This window comes from Falco naumanni, chromosome W (assembly GCF_017639655.2).
Source record: "Falco naumanni isolate bFalNau1 chromosome W, bFalNau1.pat, whole genome shotgun sequence".
NCBI classification, from domain to species: Eukaryota; Metazoa; Chordata; class Aves; order Falconiformes; family Falconidae; genus Falco; species Falco naumanni.
The window spans coordinates 19,354,338-19,377,536 of record NC_054079.1 but is presented as its reverse complement, the minus strand read 5'-3'; the positions used below and the strand labels follow the sequence as shown (position 1 = coordinate 19,377,536).

At 40.7% G+C, this 23,199-nt stretch overlaps 1 protein-coding gene across 5 annotated transcripts in view; it reads left to right on the top strand.

Moving 5' to 3' along the window:
• LOC121080617 (ubiquitin-associated protein 2-like) overlaps nucleotides 1–23,199 on the top strand; it is a 94,117-nt gene that overhangs the window by 31,190 nt on the left and 39,728 nt on the right. For all 5 annotated transcript variants that reach the window (XM_040578766.1, XM_040578765.1, XM_040578764.1 and 2 more), the window contains exons 5-8: nucleotides 773–926; nucleotides 4,982–5,059; nucleotides 15,405–15,459; nucleotides 16,600–16,703. In XM_040578766.1, the coding sequence (XP_040434700.1) occupies nucleotides 773–926; nucleotides 4,982–5,059; nucleotides 15,405–15,459; nucleotides 16,600–16,703 (391 nt within the window). The remainder of the gene's footprint in view (nucleotides 1–772; nucleotides 927–4,981; nucleotides 5,060–15,404; nucleotides 15,460–16,599; nucleotides 16,704–23,199) is intronic.

Sequence of the window (23,199 nt, the reverse complement as noted above, 5' to 3'; positions counted from 1 at the left end):
GGACTATAAGCTCCTAGAGATAGGTTTATATTTACATCCCCATCTGCCATATTAATGGTTTGTAAATTATCTCTATCTTTCTTTGCAGCTATGGCTTAATAGACTAACTATGCAATTGCATAATATGAGTTACTGTGCTATTTTTAGTTTTTTAGTCACTTTATTTTTCACTCCTCTATAGCCAATATGATCCTTGAATTTATTTTAAAGATGGAGTTTAATATTAAAGCTAAAGCCTGATGTTTCCCAAATTGTTGTTCTGCTATTCTGTCTCTTGGTGTTTGAATTCTAGTACATCTGGATAATGGGTTGTGTTGTCATGTCTTGTCTGTCAGTCCACCCCCCCTGGCTACGTACTTATTCTTAGCAGTCTCTTGTTCAATTATGCTTATAAGCACTTTTATTTCCTTGGGAGAGAAAAATAGCTCTGTGCATGCTCCCTTGCTAGATTTATGGAGGTAGTTGAGAAGGAAACTGTTGCTTGCTTTGCATATTTAGTCTTCCTTGAACTATAAGTCTGTTATAGCCAGACATATTTGTGTTTCTTACATTCCGTAAGACAATCCAACTTTCAAAACGGTTTTTTTCTTATCTCTTTATAAAAATACAGCCTGTGTTTTCATTTGTATTGGTGTGGTTTGCAAGGTTTTACATATTCACATATCACATATGAGTTTTTTTTCCATGAACTGGAGGGGTGTGAGGTAGAAATGTGCATTGAGAGCTGTCTTCCTTTTTGACTTTTGTATCTAATTCTATTCTACCCAAATAGACTTCTTGGGAGACAGTAGGAGGAAAGAAGAAAAGCCTTGGGAAGGAAAGTTCAGAAAACAAAGAGAACAGAGAAAAACGAGGGGACAGAGAAGTAAGTCGTGGATGGGGAAGTTCCAACAGACGAGGAAGAGGCAGCAGCCGTGGCCGAGAGCGTACGTACAGAGGTTCATTTTTAAAGATTCAGATACTTTCCTTGTAGCTGAAACTTGCTGAGTTGGGAGTGGATACTTAATGGAGTGAAGTCTTCTGAGCTATAGCTCAGTGCTGAAGGGATCATAACTTGTTTGTGTGACAAATGTACTTGATCTGTCTACGTGACTTGGTTTTGGGATAGTCTGTGCTTGTTCAGAGACACTCAATTTAAATTTCTGTCCTTTTTTGATTAATTGATCTTGTACAAATTTGTTATTTAAGTTCTAGAATTTAGTCTAAAATTGCTTGAGAGCAATTATGTTGCCGAACAGCTGATTTTTTTTTTGTTGCTTTTAATGAAAAAAATATCCAGTTCTGACTCCATATCCTTTTATGAGTGGGAGAACCTGAAGATGTTCTTATCTTCTCATAAGGGGAAGGAAAAGACTGAGATCGTTATTAATCTCTAACATATATTACTCGCATAAGCTAACCAATGGTGAGATTCTACAATAGAGAAAATTATTTGTGAGTTAAACCATAGCAAATTTTCGAATGTTTCATACAGGTACAATAATACATTGTATGAAAGCGAACTGATGTTTCCAAGTTAGGTAGCATCACATTAGATCACCATGGGATACATGTTGCTTTTTTTCTTCCAAGTTATATCAGAAGTATCAAAGCTGTATACGTTGCCTGTAAGGGCCATAGAAAACAGTGATAGATGACCAGAGGAACAGGAATGAAAATAATGTTTAGCTTTTCACTTGAATATTTTCCCTGCTTTTACAATATTAGCCAAATCTTCTAACTAATATTTGAATATATCCCAATAATTGTGCCAGTAAAGACATTGTGAATCTTTGTAGAATGTCAAGATAAAAAAATTAATGAAACTTTCAGCTATGCTTAGAACAAATTGAAATTGGATTCATCAAAATGAAAGGGGCAAAATTTTTGCCAGAGCCAGGTGCTGCTTGTCTCTTTGTAAATTGGAATTAAAGATTTTTCAGATGGTTACTTGTCCTGGTTTCGCCTGGGATAGAGTTGATTTTCTTTTTGGTGGCTAGTGTGCTGCTGTATTTTGGATTTCATGTGGGGACAGTGTTATTGGGGGTGACTTGGTTTCTCAGGCCTTGCTGGTGGGAGGGCTGGAGGGGCACAGGAAATCGGGAGGGGACACAGCCAGGACAGCTGACCTGAACTAGTCAAAGGGATATTCCATACCTTGGGATATCATGCTCTGTATATAAACTGGGTGTGGGGAGGTGGGGGTTTGGCCAGGGCTGCCAACTGTTGCTCAGGGACTGGCTGGGCATCAGTCAGTGTGTGGTGAGCAGTTGTATTGTGTGTCACTAGTTTTCTCCCTTCCCTTTGGATTTTATTCCTCTCCCCTTCTCTCTCCTTTTCATTATAACTATTATTATTATTATTGTTCTTTTGCTTTTATCTCAATTGTTAAACTGTTCTTATCTCAACCCTGGAGTTCTTAATTCCTTTCCGATTCTTCTCCCTACCCCCCTGGGTAAGGGGGGACTGAGTGAGCCCCTGCATGGCTGAGGTTAAACCACCTCCTCCTCCTTCTCCCCAGGGCTAATTACTAAAGCATTTAGGATTTTAGGAAATCCTTAATATCTTTGGTCCTGTTGGAAGCACCATAGCACAGGAAAAGTGAACGTGGCTTTCACCTCCTGGACCTGGTGGAGATGTAAGCTACTAATGGTAACTACTCTAGCCCCTGTGGCAGAAATAATGGAGGCACTGGCCCCTGGCAGTATCAGTGGCCTCTATACAGAAGAAGAAATAGAAAGCAGCTGGTTTGGGAAAGGGGGAGGATGATGTGAGGCCATCACAGGATCAGGGTGAAGAAGAGGTAACCTCTCAATCAGTTTAGACTGCAGAGTGCAGGCCACAGTTTGCCTTTACTTGGAGGGACATCCAATACACCTGGAATCGACTGCCCCAGGGGTGGAAACACAACCCAACAATCTGCCATGGACTGATCCAGGCTGCACTAGAACAGGGTGGAGCTCCAGAACATCTGCAACATGTTGATGACCTTGTATGGGGCAATACAGCAGAATAAGTTTTTGGGAAAGGGAAGAATAGCCCAAATCCTTCTGAAAGCTATGATTGTAAGCCCTTTCTATCAGGTGACCCCGAAAAGGAATGATTTTAAATGGGTCCTTGAGCAACGACAAGTCTTTGAAAAAATTAAACAGGAGACAGTTCAAGCAGTAGGTCTTAGGCCAGTTCGGACTGGGTAAGATGTGAAAAATGTGCTCTACACTGCAGCTGGGGAGAATGGCCCAACCTGGAGCCTCTGGCAGAAAGCACCAGGGGAGACTTGAGGTCAACCCTTGGGCTTTTGGAGTCAGGGATATGGGGGATCTGAGGCCCGCTCTACTCCAACTGAAAAAGAGATATTGGTGGCTTATGAAGGGGCTCAAGCCGCTTTGGAAGTGATTGGTACTGAAGCGCAGCTCCTCTTGGTGCCCCGGTTACCAGTGCTGGGCTGAATGTTTAAAGGGAGGGTTTCCTCTACACATCACACAACTGATGCTACGTGGAGTTAAGTGGGTCATGCTGATTACAGAATGAGCTTAGATAGGAAATCCCAATCGTCCAGTAATCTTGGAAATGATTATGGACTGGCCAGAAGGTAAAGATTTTGGGATGTCACCAGAGGAAGAAGTGACACATGCTAAGGAAGCCCCTTTGTATATTGAACTGCCAGAACATGAGAAGGGGGTGGTTGCAGCAATGGAAGCAGAGTAATTGGCAACACAGAGGTAAACCCATCTGGGTTGCTGCATTATGGCAAGATATTGCTGCCTGGGTGGAGAACCTGGTTGATAAAGTACGTCATGTACACGCTCACGTACCCAATAGTCAGGCCACTGGGGAACATCAATGCAACCAACAGGTAGATCAGGCAGCCAAGATTAAAGTACCTCAGGTAGATTTGGATTGGCAGCATAAAGGTGAATTATTTATAGCTCGGTAGGCCCGTAATGCCTCAGGCCATCAAGGAGGAGATGCAACATATAGATGGGCCTGGGATCAAGGGGTGGACTTAACCACGGATACTATTGCACAGGGAATCCATGAATGTGAAACGTGCTGCAATTAAGTAAGCCAAGTGGTTAAAGCTTCTGTGGTATGGAGGACAATGGCTGAAATAAGAATATGGGGAGGCCTGGCAGACTGCCTATATCACACTCCCACAGACCCACCGAGGCAAGTGCCATGAGCTTACAATAGTAGAAGCAACCACCGGATGGCTGGAAACATACCCTGTGCCCCATGCCACTGCCCAGGACGCTATCTTGGGCCTTGAAAGACAGGTCTTGTGGCGACATGGCACCCCAGAAAGAATTGAATCGGACAATGGAACTCGTTTCTGAAGCAATCTCATAGACACTTGGGCCAAAGAGTGTCATATTGAGTGGATATATCACATTCCCTATCAGGCACCAGCCTCTGAGAAAATTCAACGTTATAATGGACTGTGAAAGACTACACTGAAAGCAATGGGTGGTGGAACTTTCAAACACTAGGATAGACATCTAGGAAAAGCCACCTGGTTAGTCAATCCAGAGTATCTGCCAGGTGAGCTGGCCCTGCCCAGTCAAAGCTTTTGTGTACTGTAGAGGGGGATAAAGTTCCTGTAGTGCACCTTTCACTGTTGTCACCCAGTGTGTTATCAACGAAGCATAGTTTGAAGAAGCTTTATTTCCTATCTCATTAAAGAGGTGAGGCCATAAATAAATTAATAGTATAGGCTTCAAAACATTACTGTTTTGGGTGGGTTTTTTTCCCCTCTAAAAAATGGAAATGTCCCTCAGCAGACAACTTCTCTTTACTAGATATTTTGCTTACTAAATTGTCCAGTGCAAAGTAAACATAACTTGCTTGTAGCTAGGCCCCCAAAGTAGAGGGGTGACTGAGATCTGTTGACCAGCCCACTTTAAAATCTTGCCTTTTATTTTGGGGTTCACATTAAGCAGATAGACTCATACATAACACAATATAGCTCTAAAGCTACTCTTAAGCTGTGTTCTCTCCACAGTTAGAGCTGAAGAGAATGGAGTGGACAACAATCAAGGAGACAAGCCTTCAGACCGTGGGAAACGTGGCCGTGGGAGAGGTGAGATGGTGGCATTTGTGTGGGATTGGCATTGGTGTCCTGAACTGGAGCTCTCCCATTTACTACTTTAAACACTTTTTTTAAGTATGTGTTGGTTATCCTTTGATTTCATACAATCTCTGGCCACCTTTAATTTGGGTATATTTTTCTGTCTTACCCCTTGTCATGTCTGGGTCTCAGAACAACTTAAAATAATTGATGCAAATCACCTTTATGGTAATTTCTTGTGTAGCAGGCTGGTGTGCTCTGACTATGGAGAGCTGTTTTCCCAGATCAGCTCATGCCAGCCTCCTGTGAGTGGGAGTGCACTCCTCAAGAATTACTTTGGCAGTAGAAAAGTACAAGATTCCATCTGTAGGGCTCTCAGGGAGGGATTTGATATATATGTGTACTGTTTCTTTGGGGTGTATTTGGTTGTCAGGCTTGCCTTCTGTTCTTGGTCAGAGAAAGCACAAGCAACCTTAGAGGCTTTTTGGTAAGAGAAGAAATCTGGCATGGAAGAGTTTGAGGCAAACTGTGGAGCCTTAGGTACAGCTCTGACCTGTAAGAGATAAGGATGTTGAAAATGGATTTGTTGTGGAATAAAGGGATGTGTAATTGGGTTGGAGTGGAAAGAGGCTTGTTTTCTCTTAAAGCAGGAGGAATGAGAATGAGTAACCTAGGTATAATGCAGATTGCGTGAAGTGGATATTAAATGAGTTATTGATAAAGTGCACAGCAGAGCTTATGTACATTAATAGATAATGTCTGACTTGTAAAAAGAATTCTGTCTTCAAAGGACTCTTCTCTTTGGAATATCCAGTAACAAGGCATTCAAAGACAGACACATCCAAGTTCAGTGTCTCAAGATCTGCACCTTGAATGAGTGGAAAGATGCAAAGATATGTAACTTCCAGAGGGTTGGGAGAATGACTCTGCTTGTGAATCTGCAAATACCAAATGGTGTGTTTAGAGAAGGTTGCTTTGCAGAGGAGAGTGTGGTATGGTTCACAGCTACAGTTTTTAGTGTGTTAGCACTATTAATAGATGGAATGTAAGTCTTTTGGTTATTTGAGTATAAAGGATTATTTTATAAAACAAATTATAAAGGTAGGATTTTTTTAATTGTTGGGTGAAACTTCACAGGTTCATTTCAAATGTAGTCTATTTCTTTGCTTTGTAACCTTGATGTGAGAACTATTTACTTTAAATATGTAAATGACGAGCAAGAGGTCAAAAGAACTTAAAGGATGCTAATCAACCCCTACAAATAGTTAATAAAATATGGCCTTGGGAGAAGAAATAGGACAACACCATAAATAAGTTAAGCTAAGAAATAACAAAATAAGCTCAAAGAGAACCAAATGGTTAATAAGGCCAAACAGAAAACTACTTGAATTATGTATGAACTATCCTAATTGGCATACTAAAAGATTCACTTTCTGGCAAAGGAAGCCCACAACTAACAAAGCCCCTTCCCCATAGAACATGAAGTGAAGAGAGAATGCTGTACCTTTAAATGGAGATGAGGCTCTCGAGAACCAATGAGAATAAGGGTGACAAAACATAATTGCACAACTGTTACCAGTTCTTTTACAAAGGGTATAAGATGCTTTACCAAGTGTTAAGAAGGGTGCTAGCTTTGTGGATTTACCACCTAGCACCCATTTCTGTGCAGACATGCAATAAACAAATCTATTGGCTCTTGCACACTGGGTGAAGAACCCAGATTTGGGATAACAACCTTATGAATGATATGGTGCTTTTGTTGTCAACACTGTAGCTCTAGATGTTTCATATGTTTCAAGCCAAAGCACTTAATCATCAGATCAAACTGACATATCTGACTGAAGAAATAGGAACAACTTCAACCAATTTCTGTTCATTGGCTTAGTGTGTGTAATATTACTGTATCTCTCTAACAAATATTTTTATTTGACTGTAAGCAAAGTATCTTAATGAAGTGTTTTCAACTGCCTGCCTGTGATAAACCTGTTGAATGACTTCAGGATCATTATATTAAAGTGTGTGTATTCGGTGGCAGAAAATGTCTAATTTAATTTTATAATGCAAGCCCTTGAAATCTGCAGGGAGTTGTATAAAGCTGTGTAATTCACTTATCAGTATTTTGAGGATGCACCACCTTCTTTGGATATTAGTAGAAAAAATAAAGCTTACTGCCATTTCATTCAGTAGTCTTTCTTTTCTGTTACTTTATCCCATATTTGACTATTCTGTGTATTTCAGCTGAAAATAGATGACTGATAATCATCACAGAACCCTTTCTTTAGAAATTTTTTACGAAGAGCGTGTGTAGGAATCTAGGCATTGGATACAAAATTAGGGGTCAGCTAATACCTGAGCAATGCACCATCTCTCTCTAAGTTACCTTCTCAGGCTGGAGTTACCTTATTGGCTGCTTTCTAGGGGAAGGTTTGCTGGGCCATTGTTTTACTGCTTCACTGTAGAACAACCTAATTTTAAGAAATTATATGTGCTGAAAATAGCAGAAATGGGATTGACCTGGGGTGATAATGTGCTGTTTACTGAGGAGGAAAAAATCCTGACACTGAGTATTTCAGCCTTGGTGCTGTAGGCACTAGCTTCCTTGTGCAACAGAACTTCCATTAATGACTGTGAGACATTCCTTGCAACTTTTTGTAGGGTAGTAGGTATACAGTGTACAAACACTGGTTGCTGGTATGCAGGAGATGGGGAATTTGAAGTAGATGTGGTGTTGACTGATTAACAGAAAGAAAAAACTCATCACGGAGTGTGTTTCAGGACACATCCCAGCTGGAATTGCTCTGCCCTTAATTTTTGTTTTCTAAACTGAGGGTGTAAACTTTGGCTTGGGAAGGGGTCAAGGAATTTCTTTTTAAGATGGCTTTCCTATCTGTATTTTCAGAATGAACTTAATTTAGATGTAAAAAAATACTATAATGATGATGAATAGTGATTACATCAAAGTGATTATATTTGTGTGTCAGTATTGCAAGGATTTGTAACTGTCTGGAATGGAATCTTGTGAAGGAATTATGGAGAAAGATGGTTATGTCTCTAGGATTGTCAGCTTTAGAAACACTTCCTTATTTGTGTTTTAATTGGTGGCAGTTTTATATACAAACTGACAAACTTTACAGGCACAGCTTTTTTTTTTATGCTGCTGTTTTTTTACTGTTCTTACATCTTCAATTTTAATTCAGGTCTAGTTCTCCCATCGTCCTCTGCCCCATGTTTAAAAGGATGCAATAGAGCTAGAAGAGGCTTTTGAAGGTACTGGGAATACTGCTTTTATGGAGTGTGAGGAACAAGCAGACCCGGACCTCTCTGCCTGCAAGAGAGGGCTGAGTTGGGTGTATGTTGGAGATCTGTAGAATTTCTGTGGGGAAATGAACTGATCGCTCCAAGCAAGTATGCAAATGAGGGAATATTAAATTAAATCAGTGGGTTACAGGTTCAAAATGAACTTGTGGAGGTAGTTCTTCATACACGTAGTGAACCTGAGGAACTCCTTTCAATAAGATATTGTGGGTGCTGAAAGTTTGTGCGCAGACTTGACAATTTTGTCCTAAAGAGCAGCCATAGTAAGAAAAGTAAAAACCACTGAGGGTTTTTATGTATGTAAACTATCTTTGGCTGAGGAAGTCTGAGCTACAAATGGTTGAAGACCGGGAGAGTGTCCAGAGAAACTGCACTGTGGTTTCAGTTTGTGTACCCTTCCCTAGATAGCTAATTGACCGTAGCTGATAATGGGATAGCAGGTAGATGAACTTTTGGACTTGATTCAGCATAGAAGTTGTTACAGATTAATGTATAGCAATTCTCCTGGTTTGCAAAGTAAAAATGTATTTGTTGCTTTTGCTTCTGTTCCTCTATTCTATAGTCCAACTTGTATTCTTGATCTCTTTGGTTTTGGTTAATGTTATCTAGATAAGTATGCTATCCTTGAAAAAGTTTGAGTTTCTGTAACCAGAATTGCATGTCTAAACATTTTCTTGTTTTAAAAGCTTGACACAGTTGGCACAGGATATATTTTCTTGGATTTCCTTTGCCAGAACTAGTAAGGATGTTTTTTCTGAAACAAATGTAGAACAGACCTTCTGGAGGTCACAATCTGAAGTCTGTGTAGTTTTGCTGTAGTTCTGCATTGGTTAGGAAGCTGTCTCATGTAAAACATTTTTTTGAGATTAACCAGAATTTAGCTTTAACAGAAGTTATTTATCTTCTTTTAAACATAACTTTAGAGTTGACAGTTTTCTGCATGTGCTTCTAAAAATGGATACTAGAGTACATGTGACAAACAGCCAAAGGAGGAATGTGAAATAATCCAAGGAACTGATAAGGCTAACAGAATACAGACATATTGACCCTGAAGAGTCAAATAAGAACACACACATGGTGACCCTGAAGAGTCAATGTTGTGGAACTAGGGTAAGGAAAACATTTGCAGACATACTAATTGCTGAGACAAACTACCTGAAATAGTAAAAGTAACTCCCTTTGAAGCAGAAAGTTTGAAAAGGTAGCTGCCGATGTGCGCGCCCCCCCCCTCCCCCCCGAGCATGTGTATTGTATATAATATTATGTAAGGAGTTATAGCCAATCATGTACAATAACTGACTTTTCTGTTGACCTGTATATAAGCCTCCTAAAACCAGGAAAAGGTGTACTAGCTTTGTAGATTGACCACTAGGCACCCATCTCTGTGCACATATGAAATAAATATCTTGACTCCATGTGTTGATTGGCTTTTGTACACTGGGTGAAGAACCCTGATTTTGGGACAACACATGCAGTATAGGAAACCAATCCAAAGCTTCTAGTTTTTTGATGACTACTAAGACAAAAGTGATTTGAATTATTTAATATGACTTCAGTCTTTGCTTTGATAGTATGAAATACCTAGAATACCAACTTTCTATACTTAACCTCTTTATCTCTAAATAGGCTTAAGCCTCTGTCACCTCTGCATCTGCTGGGTGGGTGGCTGGCTCTGTGTTTCCAGAGCAGAGACCAGGGCTGTTCAGTTACTGTGTAGTCAGAGATAAGCACAAATCTAGGATGTTGCCTGCCCTTCTAGTCTGCATTCCCTTTTCTTTTCGGCTGCTCTTAGGCCTCTTTATTAGAGTGTCTTAATCTAATTTAAACCTGCCAGTATGAAAATCTGAGCTTTGAAATAAAGTACCTGTGTTGCAGTGGAAGGATTTAGATCAGTAAGCTCATCAAACTGGATTTTCTACAGAATAGGCCATTAAGTTAATGGGCTAGTCCTATCCGAATTGTGGTACTACACGCTTTTCTTATGCTCCCACATAGTGTGCATTTGTTTTGGGGGAAAAAATGTTGTGAATGAGATGCATGATACTTTCCATGTGTGGATGGTACTAGTGAAGGCTTGATTATGTGATTGTTTTGATCTCCCAGTGGGCTTCAGTAGAAACAGAAAATCTTGCCACCTGCCTGGGTATAAGTGTTGATTTCTCTAGAATTCATTCCAGAAAAGAAAAATGTAAACTCAGTAAGTGATGGCTAATATGAACCTAGTCAACTGAGGGAGATGTGCTGGAGAGCAGGAAAAAATAAAAACCCTTAACAGTACACAGCTGAACAGAGTTACAATGTTCAAGGAAGCAAAACCAAGTTTTAAATAGTTCATTGTTTAAAACTACATTGGATAAGGGGTAGTAGCAGGAATACTGATCAGAATCTACTTGAAACATAGTTCCCCAGTCCTGGTTTCCTGGAACAGAAATGAGTAAGCAGTACTGCCTTGATACTTTAGGCAGCTGTTTGTAGATCAAAGTGTTTAAAAAAAAAAATAGCAAAGAAACGTTGCAGGGCAGTAATTTTGTTTATGCTTGATGTCTGCCATTTGTTTTTGTGCTCCAGATGCTGGTTGATTGTAAGAAAGTCTATTCTTTTAGACTCACTAGAAGATTTAATGGGCTACTACCAAGTCACTTGTTCTCTTTTTGTGGGTAGATAAAAATATTGATAGAATTGATCACAATTGCTGATTGTGAATTACCACAGGAAAATTTTTTGGTAAACATTGACTGTTGCCATCTAAACCATATATACATATCTTTTTAGAGTAGTGTTAAAGCTATACTCTTTACGTTACAAGCATAAGCTGGCATTACTGTTGGGAGGAATTGGTCCTGTCTGTCTCCTGGTGCATTTGAGCTTTACTAAGAGGATTGATCTAAGTTTAAAAGTAACAAAGCCAAAAAAGAAAAAAGGAGGCAGGCAGCATGATAGCTGGGGACCAACAGGGGTTTTTTGGTGGATTATCCTGGTGTAAAGATGACTGGCTTTATGGTATTTAGCAAGCAGGGAACTGGTTTGGAGAGCTAATCCAACAGCGAACTAATAGTTTTGTTTTCTGAAGGTGCTTTTGTGCTCGGTCACTGGTACATGCAAAACCAGTGCAGGAAAGAGCGGAGCTTTTGATCACTGGTGAAGGAAGACCTTGGTTGTAGTAGTTCTGATTTAAATGGGTTTAAGCTACTGTGGGATTGCATGCTCAGAATTTGGGTCCCTGCTCCGAATTACGGTGTGAAGCCCTATTTGCTCACTGACCTTTTAGTCACTGTTCAAAAGTATCAAAAGTTTGCAAATACCTGATGGACATTCATAGTTGCTTCATGACTAACTTCTCTGTGTTAGCAGGCTGTGCCTTCTAATTGTTTTAAGGCTATGTTTTAATTTTGGTAGCTGAGAGAAGTAACTTTCTTAGCATGAGAATTTAAGAATATATTAGCAATCTGGCTATGTCAAAGAGAATACCAGCCCTCATGCTGGCATCTTGCCTTAATGACAGTGATATGTGAGATTCCACGTCCAAGTTAGGGTGGTCTTTCAGTGGTGAGTACTCACTGACCTGTATTTTGAATTATTCATAAGTGTCTCTTCCAGCTTTGAATTCAGTGCTTTCTGTAACCCCACTGGTTTGGTACTTTTCTTTTGTCTTAATTCAAATGCTATTTGTTGATTAAACTTTGCTTTTTGTCAAAACAGAAATTTAGACACAGCTTTATGAAGTTAAAGGAATCCACTTGAATTTCAAGTTTAGGACTAACTTTCCAAGTGATCCAGTATAAAAAAGCCCTTGCTGGCTAGTAGTCTAAGGCTGTGTATGGAACTTCAGGAACAACATGACTACTTCCTAGCAATTTCTAAAATTGTTAGGGATTTTTATTGCTGTTTTTAGCTAGTAGTTTATTGTGCCCATGCTGGTAGACATATATGCCTTGCTTGCTAAAACTTCATCTTCTGTTTAATAGGCAAAGGTTATTTTTCAGACTTTTGCCCTTGGGAAGCTGGGGAGGCTTACCTCCTCTTCTAAAATCAGTTTGTACTTTCGTGCTAGCTATTCCAGCTAATTTATCTGTACTTAATGTCTGCCTCACTCAAATATTTCTGCTTGACTGTTTCTGTGATTCACAGCTCCCAATTGGTTTTGTAGCTGAGCTGGTTAAAAAAACCTGTTGATCTCTCTTCTGTGCATTGTTAGTGAATGGTGTTTAATGCTGTATTGATAGCTGTAGGAAGCAAACTTACTACATAGCCCCTACGATGTCCCTAAGTAAACTTGTTTAGCTGGTTCCACTCTTTATGTAAGTTTGCACGGCAAGGTTTTGGTAGTAGGGGGGCTACGGGGGTGGCTTCTGTGAGAAGGTGCTAGAAGCTTCCCCCATGTCCAATAGAGCTGATGCCAGCTGGCTCCAAGATGGACCTGCTGCTGACCAAGGCTGAGCCCATAAGCAACAGTGGGTAGCACCTCTGGGAATAGCACTAGCAGGAGAGAGGAGTTGAGACTATGTGAGAGCAACAGCTCTGCAGACACCCAGGTCAGTGAAGAAGGAGGGGGAGGAGGTGTTCCAGGTGCCAGAGCAGAGATTCCCCTGAAGACCATGGTGAGGCAGGCTGTCCCCCTGCAGCCCATGGAGGGTCAACGGTGGAGCAGATATCCACCTGCAGCCCATGGAGGACCCCACACCAGGGCAGGGGGATACCAGGAGGAGGCTATGATTCGTGGGAAGCCCATGCTGAAGCAGGTTTGCTGGCAGGACTTGTGGATCCATGGGGGACCCACGCTGGAGCAGTGTATGAAGACCTGCAGCCTGTGGGAAGGACTCACATTGGAGAAGTTCATGGAGAACTGTCCCCCATGGGAGGGACTCCACGCTGGAGCAGGGGCAGAGTGTGAGGAGGAAGGAGCAGCAGAAACAACATTGGACGAACTGACCGTAACCCCCATTTCCCAGTGCTGCTTAAGGGGAGGACATAGAGAAATTGGGAATTAAGTTAAGCCCAGGAAGAGGGGAGGGGCTGGGGGGAAGGTGGGGGTTTTTTCCTTCTGATTTGAATGGTAATAAATTAACTTCCCCCAAGTTGTGAGTCTGTTTTGCCTGTGACAGTAATTGCTGAGTCATTTCCCTGTCCTTATCTTGACCCATGAGCCTTTTGTTATATTTTTCTCTCCCCTGTCCAGCTGAGGAGGGGAGTGATAGTGGCTTTGGTGGGCACCTAGCGTTCACCTAGGGTCAAACCACTAAACCTTAATTTTTTTCATTTTTATTTACTGGGCAGAAAGATAATCCAGTGCACTGACTTCTGTGCATCTGAGAGCTGTGACGCCCTTATACCATGGATCAGCTTCCCAGGTTGGGAATTTTAGGTGGGCGAAGGAGAGAAAAGCAGTAGAATAAGTAGGCTGAGCAAGGAGGTTCAGAGGCCAAGTTATAATCAGTTGGGTACAGCGGGGTCTGGGGCACTGTTGTTTATGGCAGAGCACAGCTCCATGTGTGGGCTTGAAGAGGGATGGTGATTACCAGGTTGTATCTGTTGTTACCTCTTTCTTAACCTACATCTGTCTTCTCTCCAACTGATCGTGAAAAGAGAGCAAAGGGGAAAATGTAGAGATAGCAGGCCTGGCCTGGTGTCAGACTTCAGTTCTGTGCTGCTAGATGGGAATCCTTCCTCTGCAGGTTTCCATGGTTCCTCTGTAGCTAGCAGTTATTATCTTGTATAGGATATGGGTGAACTCTTTCATCAAAATGTGGGTAAACCTATCTTGCTATTATGATGCTTCTAAGAAGTCCTTGGAAAATGTAGTTAGTAGACATTTGAGGTTTGGAAATGTCTTTTAAAACTTGGACAGTGAACTAGGGCAATGGGAAGAATGAGTGGTGAGGGGAGTTATTAAAATAGGAACTTCCTAAACTGGTTTTACCATGTTCTGGAGCTACTGCTCTTATTCAGATTAGGTGGTCCCCTGAAAATAAGGGGTAATTTTATCCAAATCCGAACAGCCTATCATGGGTAATTATGATGTTTGAACAACCAGTGTATTGGTGATTTAGGATTATAACTTTTGTGTTCTGGTGATCTTGTTGTTGCTTGGTGACTTATAATTCCCACATAATTTTGTCATTAAAATAAACATTGCTTTGTTCTCAGTGTGTGGCTTTTGACCTTCTCCTCTTCTTGTAATACAAAATATTACAACTAACTGGAAAAGCCTCAGTTATTGAGGTCATAAAAGGGGGGGGGGGGCCACCCCAAAACTATGTAGAAATATGCCACATGTAAAAAAGTTTCTAACAGTTTATGTAGATGTGTGCTTTATGAATGGTTAAGTAATATAAAAATTTTCATGTCTTGTTGGCGCTATGCAACATGCAAAAATAAAGCCATTCACTGTATCAAGAAGCTTGTAAACTGAGACTGTAACCAAAATTTCAGGCAACAAATACTTGTTAAAATAGTAATTAATCTTGTGGGTGATAACGAGGAAGCTGAGTAATTTGACTTGGGTAGTTTTCATGTCAGTAACTGATTTAAGGGAGAAGCAGAAGGAATAGGAATGCATGGTCACAGGTTGGCAAAAGCACAGGAAGGTAGGGGTGGACAGGTGGGCTGAGTCAGAGGAGGAAACATGGAGCACTTAAACTTTCTCCTTACGGACAAGGAAGTGACAGAAAAATTCTTGAGAGATCAGGGTATGTAGGGAGGCATCTTAGGCAAGAGTGAGAAACTGAAGACTAAATTTTGGACACTAATGATTTGGCAATCGCATTCTCATGTGGGATGGATCTTTAGGTAAGTCCTTTTCTTGCTATTTGGAGCTATTTCACTAGATACAGAAAAGATAGCAAAGAATTGCAAATCCTACTGAAATGCATAGTCTTAGATGAAGTGTGGCTTACTTGCATGTGTTAGGGAAACAAATTCTCCTGTGTGGAAACTTGGGAAGTAAATGATATTTAACTTCAACTATGGTAGCTTTCTTCTTCAACCATAGTATTTTCTAATGGTGGCTCCTGCTGTTGCTGTTAAATGGTGTTTTCTCTCCTAGGGTTTGGACGTGGCAGAGGGAGAGGAGCGGGGAGGTTTTCAGCCCAAGGCATGGGGTAAGAAACATGTGGAGCACAGATTTTTGGCAAGGATCAAACTCACTGGCAATATTAATTGATAGTATTGCCACTGTATGTATTAATATTTCTGTATGTTTGATAAAACAACGCAGATGCAAAAATTCACAGATCTGTTAGATGATTAATAGATTATTTTTGTCTTAAACCTGTATTTCTAACTAGACACACCTATACAAACCTAATGTAAGTTCACTCAATGTTAATACCTCAAACTTAGGTACAAACAGGTTCTCCATCAGTAGCAGCCATATAGTGCCTAGGAGGCTGAAAGTTGTCATGTGCATAGTCCTAGGTCAATTTAAAAAAATATTTGTGTAATGTAGGATGTCCAATTTTTATATAAAACCAGAAAAACTAACAATTACAAACTTTCTTCTGTTTTTGAGGTTTTAAGCTTTAGCTGTTTAGACATACATTGACCCCTACGCAGCAACTCTAAAGCTTGTTCTCAGTTTTGTTGGAATAACTTGTTTCAGAGAAGTGTAGCCTTTGCTACTTTGAGTCAGTGTTTGCCTTTAATGACATTTTATGTAATATCAGTGATATCATGATGAAAAGAAGGCTCATTCTACTTCTGTAATAATTCTTCTTGTTCGTATTTTGAGATGAGAAACTGAAAAGAGGTTTTGCTTCAATAATCCTTTCTCGCCTTTTAGCTGCATCTGCATGTTTTGGCATTGGTGTCAGGAGTGCATTCTGAAATAATCTTACTGATGTTCTGACTCCTGTGCAGGTCTGGTACTCAAAGGATATGATACGGGTTTCTTATCAGTCAGCCACCTGCTGAGAAACTATCAGCTGAGAGGGGCTTATCATTGTGCATATAAACTAATGCTTTATAAGACTGGGAGGAGTAGGTATGCTATTAACTGCTTTTTCAGAAATTGTTGGTTTAGTTCAGTCTCTCTACAGTAATTTTTTCCGTTTCCTCTTTTTTTTTCCTCCCTTTTTTATCTGCATCTACCTATAGAGAAAAAAATTATTTTAAAACCAAAACTATCAAGATAAATTACGTGGAAACTGATGTTAATTCTAACACAACCTAAAAATGATGATACTTGTGTTCATTGAATGACCCATGTGTTCTTTTCCATTTCTTAACTTTTAAAACTCTAGGACATTTAACCCTGCAGACTATACAGAGTCTTCTGCCACTGATGGCTTTGGGACAAAATCAGAGATTTGGGAGACTGGTCAGAATGATGCAGATAATGGAACTGGTAAGATGCTTCAAGAAGTAGAAGGATTGGAATGAAGTCCTGTAGCAAATTGCAGTTAAAATAACCATTCTGTTAGTGTTCAGTTAACTTTTGAAAACGTGAATACATTTTGTGTGACACACATCAGTAACAGTTAAGCTATAAAAATGAACTAATGTGCAGAGCATGTGCTGTAGCCTGAATGATGCTCTGGTTAGAATGAAGGGAAGGTAATTTGCAATTTTTTTGATTTAGTATTAACAATCCCGTGAGAGACAAAGGAATTTGAAGAGTTATCAGAAGAACCTTGTGTGTGAAGAACTGTTTAGATATCTTAAGTACTGTTTAAGAGCTCACCTAATGTAGTTTAAGGAGTGCAAGTGCTACTAAAAGTGATTGGTCCACAGACATTGGACAATGGGAGTGAATATCTAAGTAAAGAAGAAAAAAGAAAAATGTTTACAAATACGAATACACTCAGTGACACTGGAATGACTTTGGCAACCCTGCCTGTACAACACAGGAATGTAAGAATGTAAGTCTCTGGGATGGAGGAGAGTTTCAAGATCTACTGCCTTTGAAGAGAAGAATTATTAACTAAAGCATGAGTAGGCACTTGAATGGAAGCTAAAAGAGCAGTCTGCCCGTCTGAGGATAGGCAGCTGTGTGTTTCTGTAAGAAGTTTCAAGTGTGAGGTATGCACTCCCAGCTAAAGGCAAGAGGCAGACATAGTTTGGAAAGGAACCACTTAACAGTGGTCTCATGGTGATTCAGAAATGAAGAATGTGACCTGCTTGTCTGTGATTGGGAAAACAGGATACCTTGCTGCTTCCCATGTTCTGTGACAGGAGGTGAAGAAAAAGGAAACTCTATGTCAGGATGGAGAAATTCATGTATGTTACTGTCCATACTTGTCCACTGAGTGATAGGAGAGAGGTTTTTTTTTTAACCCCAGCAAGGGGTAACTCTTCTGATCTCTTCATTGCTGAAGCCTACTCAGATGATTTTTTTTCATCAACCCCTGTGTCAAGTGTGGAGGAAAAGACTGATACTGGAGGCCAGGGTGTGCTCCATTGAGCTCTTCTGTGAGCTGCTTGAGATGTAGCTTTCTAAACTTCATACAAGCCATTTTCCACTTAACCAGAGAAGACAATAACAGGCTCAGAGTTTATGAGGGCTTATTAAGCAGCTGTCTTGTCACTTTGAGTGCCTTCTAGTCCAGTGTGGGAGAGTGGCCCTAAGTATATTAATGGTTATTGAAAGGGAGTTCTTTTGCCAAATCATGGCATCTTTCCAAGGAATTACTTTTGAAATTACTTGGTGCTATAGTGCAAACAGAAATGCACCTCTTACTTTCACTCGTGTTAGTGTTTCAAGTAAGTTTATCAGATAATGAGTTAGAAGGATACCTAATGACTTAATATCAGTATTCCTAGGGGAATTTGTTGTTTGCTGTATGGTAGCAGAGGGCAAGGTAGGTTGTCACAACTATTGCAGGGCAAATAAGGTTAACTAACTAAAGAAAGATGACATTAAAGAAAGGCATGAGGATACTGGACCAGAGGTAGAAAATTAACTTGTTATTAATGAATGCAACTGTAAGGCTGTGGCTTACAAATGACTTGTGTTCCACTTTCCAAGTGAGCTTGAATGTTTTGTGACCCTCCCTGCTAACTCTGGATAGCAGCCTTCATGTGCCTCCCTATAGCAGCCTCTGTCTGTTCTTGTACACATCTTCTCAGTCTTCAGTAATGGAAGAATTCTGCCTAGGAGTAAGAGTAGCTTGGTGTGGCTAAACAGACCCCTGTAAGAGTACGGATGTGTCTACGTGAGGGGTTTGCTGCTGAGCAAACAGATTGGTGGGAATTCAGAGTCTACTAGTTGACATGTGGAACTTCTTTTTGGGTACCAAGTGTGGTTTTGCTGTTAAGCTGTGCATGTGTCACTGAACTGTGCTGAACTTCAGTAACACAAGGGAATTTGGGGAGAATGGTATGGAGAAGGTGTGAGAAGGCATTTGGGAATTTTCCCTGGCCTTGTCAGATTAATGGTTTGTAGGGGTATGAATGAGTGAATATCAGTGTGGGCAGTTCCTGCAAAATCATTTGGTTGGTGTAAATTTAAAGTAAACTACCTAAGTGTGAATGTTCTTTTTGGGTGCAAAGTACCTTTTTGCTGCTAATCTTGATTTACTTTCAATGTAAATGGAAAAGGCACCATAACTAACAAAACAAATATGTCTATATATATGATTATAGGAAGAGTTTTATTTTACAGTGTTTCTCTTACAGACAAACTGTAGGAATGTCAGAAATAAGTCCCTGAGCCAGAAAGAGATTTTTTTGGAGTAGGTTTTAAAATTGTATCATTTAGTTTTGTTCAAGTGGGAAACACTTTCAGCATTGTGATGGAAAGCATCTTGAGGGTTAAGAGGCTGCAGCTGGATGTCATGGTTTAATCCCAGCTGGCAACCAAGCACCATGAAGCAGCTTACTCCCACACACACACACACAGAGGGATGGGGAGGAGAATCAGAAAGGAATGTAAAACTCAAGGGTTGATACAAGAATAATTTAATATGTAAAGCAAAAGTCACATATGAAAGCAAAGCAAACCAAGGAATTCATTCACCACTCCCCATTGGCAGGCAGGTGTTCAGCCATCCCCAGGAAAGCAGGGCTCCATCACGCGTAACGGTTACTCGGGAAGACAAACGCCATAATGCCAGATGTCCCCCCCCTTCCTTCTTCATCCCCCAGTTTACATACTCAGCATGACATCATATGGTATGGAATACCTCTTTGGGTAGCTTGGGTCACCTGTCCTGGCTGTGTCCCTTCCCGATTCCCTGTGCCCCTCCAGCCCTCTGGCTGGCAGGGCCCAAGGAACTGAAAAGTCCTTGACTTAGTATAAACATCACCCAGCAACAACTAAAACCATCAGTGTCCTGTCAACATTGTTCTCACACCATACACAAAACACAGCACTGTACTAACTGCTAAGAAGAAAATGAACTCTATCCCAGCTGAAACCAGGACACTGGGGTAGTAGTTTTAAAGCAGAAGAGAGTGCTGGGAAGGAAGGTGGAAGGAGTGGCAGGCAGGATGTGGGGCTGGAAGCAGGTTCTACAAATTTGAGCTGTTGATTTGGGTTGTTAGTCACAAATATTAGTTCTCAATTGTTAAGCTGAAGACTTAACAAAAACATATAGTATACTTTTTATTGGCTTTATTATTTTCTAAAACTAAACTTGTTACAAAGGGAAACAGGAAAAAGTCACAGATAGCTATCTAGGTTGAAGCTGCTATGACAAGGATCCATGAAAACACAAAGCATAATTTCAGTGGAAAACAGAACTCTTAAATTGTAATGCTTTGCAAGACTTGGGGAAGGCCTGGAAGAGGATATATGGAGTTGCAATGATGCCGTGGTGGATTTTGGACTAAAAGGAAACTGATACATTTGTAGCAAGATCAGACTTAGAATCCCATCAGTAGGAGGAAGGTGTTAGCAAACTGGATTTAATGCAGAGTAGTGAAATAACTGAGGTTGGAAGGATTGAGTTGGGAAGGTAGAGTGTTTAAGCAATAATAAACTTAGCTTGGGTAAACTAATAAAAGGGTGAAGGGTTGTGTTCAGTATTTAAGAGCAAACTCACAGAACCATGCTCATAAGTAGGAACAACAGGTAAACACTTAGCTGAATATCAGGAAAATGTCCCAAGTATTATTCTGAATAGGTTTGGTCTCCCAAAGGTGATGGGGGATACCTAAAAGCTGAGCTTGATTTGTCTGAGCTCTTTTTCTGTTTGTTTTGGCAGACTCTGAGCTCTGTTGTTGGATTTCTGACACCAACATGAGGTTAGTCTTCTACAGAGGCAGGCCTTGCTCTGACTGATAGGAGATAAATATAAGCAGGGCAAATACCAGGATGTATTTCTTTAAAGAAGAAATATCAGAGGAAGGAATTCTGTGCTGGTCGGGGGAAGGGAAAGAAAATCAATTGGTTTCTCTAAAAACTGCTGCTCATTGGAATTTTCCTCCTTACAAAATTTTTGTGGAAACGTGTGGGTTAGTCTATAAATTTGAAGTATTGTAGTAATTTTCCTGTGCTCAGATATGATTATTAGTTAGTTTTAAAATGCCTCAATATTTTGCACCATGTAGAAACCTCCTGGTTAGAGGGGCTGTTTGGTAAAATGTGAGCACTAGCTGTTTCAGGCAACTCTATATTGTTCCACAGAGCCAACACAGAGCAGATGTTACCTTGCTCAGGACCTGCCAAATAATTTTGGATTACGAGGTACAACCACCCTCTCTTCTCCACACTGTGTGTATATATATTCATGGTAGGCCTGTTCACCTCACTGGATTAAGTGCCATTTGACCCCTCCTCTGTCTAAGATGCTGCTTTTGTAAGGTGTACAAAAGAACGCACTAATGTAGTGATGGCATTAGTGCACACTGGATTTGCTGTCTTCAGGGGGTTTGTTTCTGGAAGAATGTGTCTCAGGATTCCTGGTTAAGTAAAAGGAGGTGATTAAAGCATTTCTTTTGCTGTTGTACTTGATCAAAGGTAATAGTAGCAGGAACTTTGCTTCTAGTATTTTCTTTCCTTGTGATTATGTAGTTTAAATGAAAGCTCTGGTTGTTGCTGGGATAACCTTCCCTATGCTTATGCTGGTGAGCAAGGCCTTCAGTCCATTTATTGCTCTTGCATGTCTGTGCCTGCTGTTTGCTATTGAAAGGATCAGTTTTTTGCATCTGTAGGATCATTTCCTGTAGTTTTCCCATCGCTGCATGCTGTACTCCAGTGTGTGCCAAAAACTGCCACAGGTTGTGGAAGGAAGTGTTTTGCAGCTAGAGCGGAAGCTTACTGACTCTTCTGCTGCCATTATATGAATTGAATGTGTCTTAAAATAAAATTACTCTATTAGGGTAAGGGACTGAGATTGTTCTGCCCTGAGGAGAGAGTTAACAGGTTGGAAAGGAGTCTTCAGAGGTGTAATTTAGGTCTTGAATTTGAGTATGTTGAAAGTAGGATTATGGATGTTGGAGCAGGTGTTGTGGTTGTGTTCTGTTCAGGCTCTGTATGAATTTGTGCATGAAACTGGAAGATCCCATGGGAGGGTTGAGTAACTTCTCACTGTCGTTGGGGACATAAGAGGAAGTTCTTCCACTGTTTGGGATTAATCACTGGTTATAGACACGTTCATACAAATTTTGTCTGCTACCATAGTGGCTAAGATATTTCTGAAAGCAGAAATTAAAGGGGGGGAAAAACCCTCCCCAAATTTTAAATCTGCAGAGCAAATTTCTAGAGCTTCTGATGTTTCTAACCACCATCTCTGCGGCGAATGAAGAGACGGGACGCAGCTTGATGCAAGCAAATGTCCGTTTATTGTACAGAAGCACGAGGTTTTTACAGACTTTCAGAAGCTGCGCGTTTTAAACAGATTGGTTCTTGAAGCTAAGCCTTGCATACTAGGCAATCTCTGATTGGTGGTTAACTACCATCAATTAACAACAAGGTGTTATCTTTCCTTGGCGCCATCCTTGGCGCCATCCGCCCCCCACCCCCCTGTGCTCTGCAAACATGCCTCATCATGTTAATTGTTGTCTAGACAAGCTCGAGCAAATTCCCCTCAGCTAACTGATTGCCGCGCATGGTCCCAGTTTGCAGACCGCTCCTGCATCTCCCCCTTCCTGTTGCACAAAAAGAACCTTTGGAACCGAACAAGTAAAAACAAGGTATAAGTAATAGAACAAATAAAAAAGCAACTGAGACATTATCAGTGTCAAAATAACCCACTGTCTCTATTCCATACAATTTTACAATTTCACCTTTTTGTTTTTGAACAGCTAGTGCCAGGTTTGCCATGTTCTGCAGGGCCCTTGCAAACATGACAGCAACCAAGGTAATAGCAAACAAACAATACTGCCAATTGATTGAATGAATGCCAAAAAAGGCTGAAATTTTCTCAGATTTTGATAACATGTTGCTGCAATGGGGCGCCTAAAATCCACGCAGCGCATACCATCAGAATCCTCACAGCCATGTCCTTGAACCAACAACAAAAAGCAGTGGCAATTTTGACTCACATTCTTAACTGCCTACCAAACAAGGTGATTTAACTCTAATGCTTTCCCTGCTGTTACTCCGGATAAGAGAAGAACCGTTGCGACACGTTCCCATCATAGCCTCCTACTACATTAGCATCTACAGAAAGACAATGATCGACATTCAAAGTGTAAACAATATCATCTTCTTTTGGATTAACATTATACATAGGTGGAAAGGCACACCAAACAAGAACTGGTTCAGTCAAAAAGTTCGAAACATAGCATGCCTTCTCTGAACATACCTCTGGGGTCATTCCCTTCATTCCCTCTCTTTTTTTATGCAAAGAGAAACACTTTTACCATAACAGAGAAGCCCCTATTTACATCTCTGAGCCCGGACACAAACCCACAAACCGCAGCTGTATGCTCCACCAGGCTCAGGGCAGGAATCATTC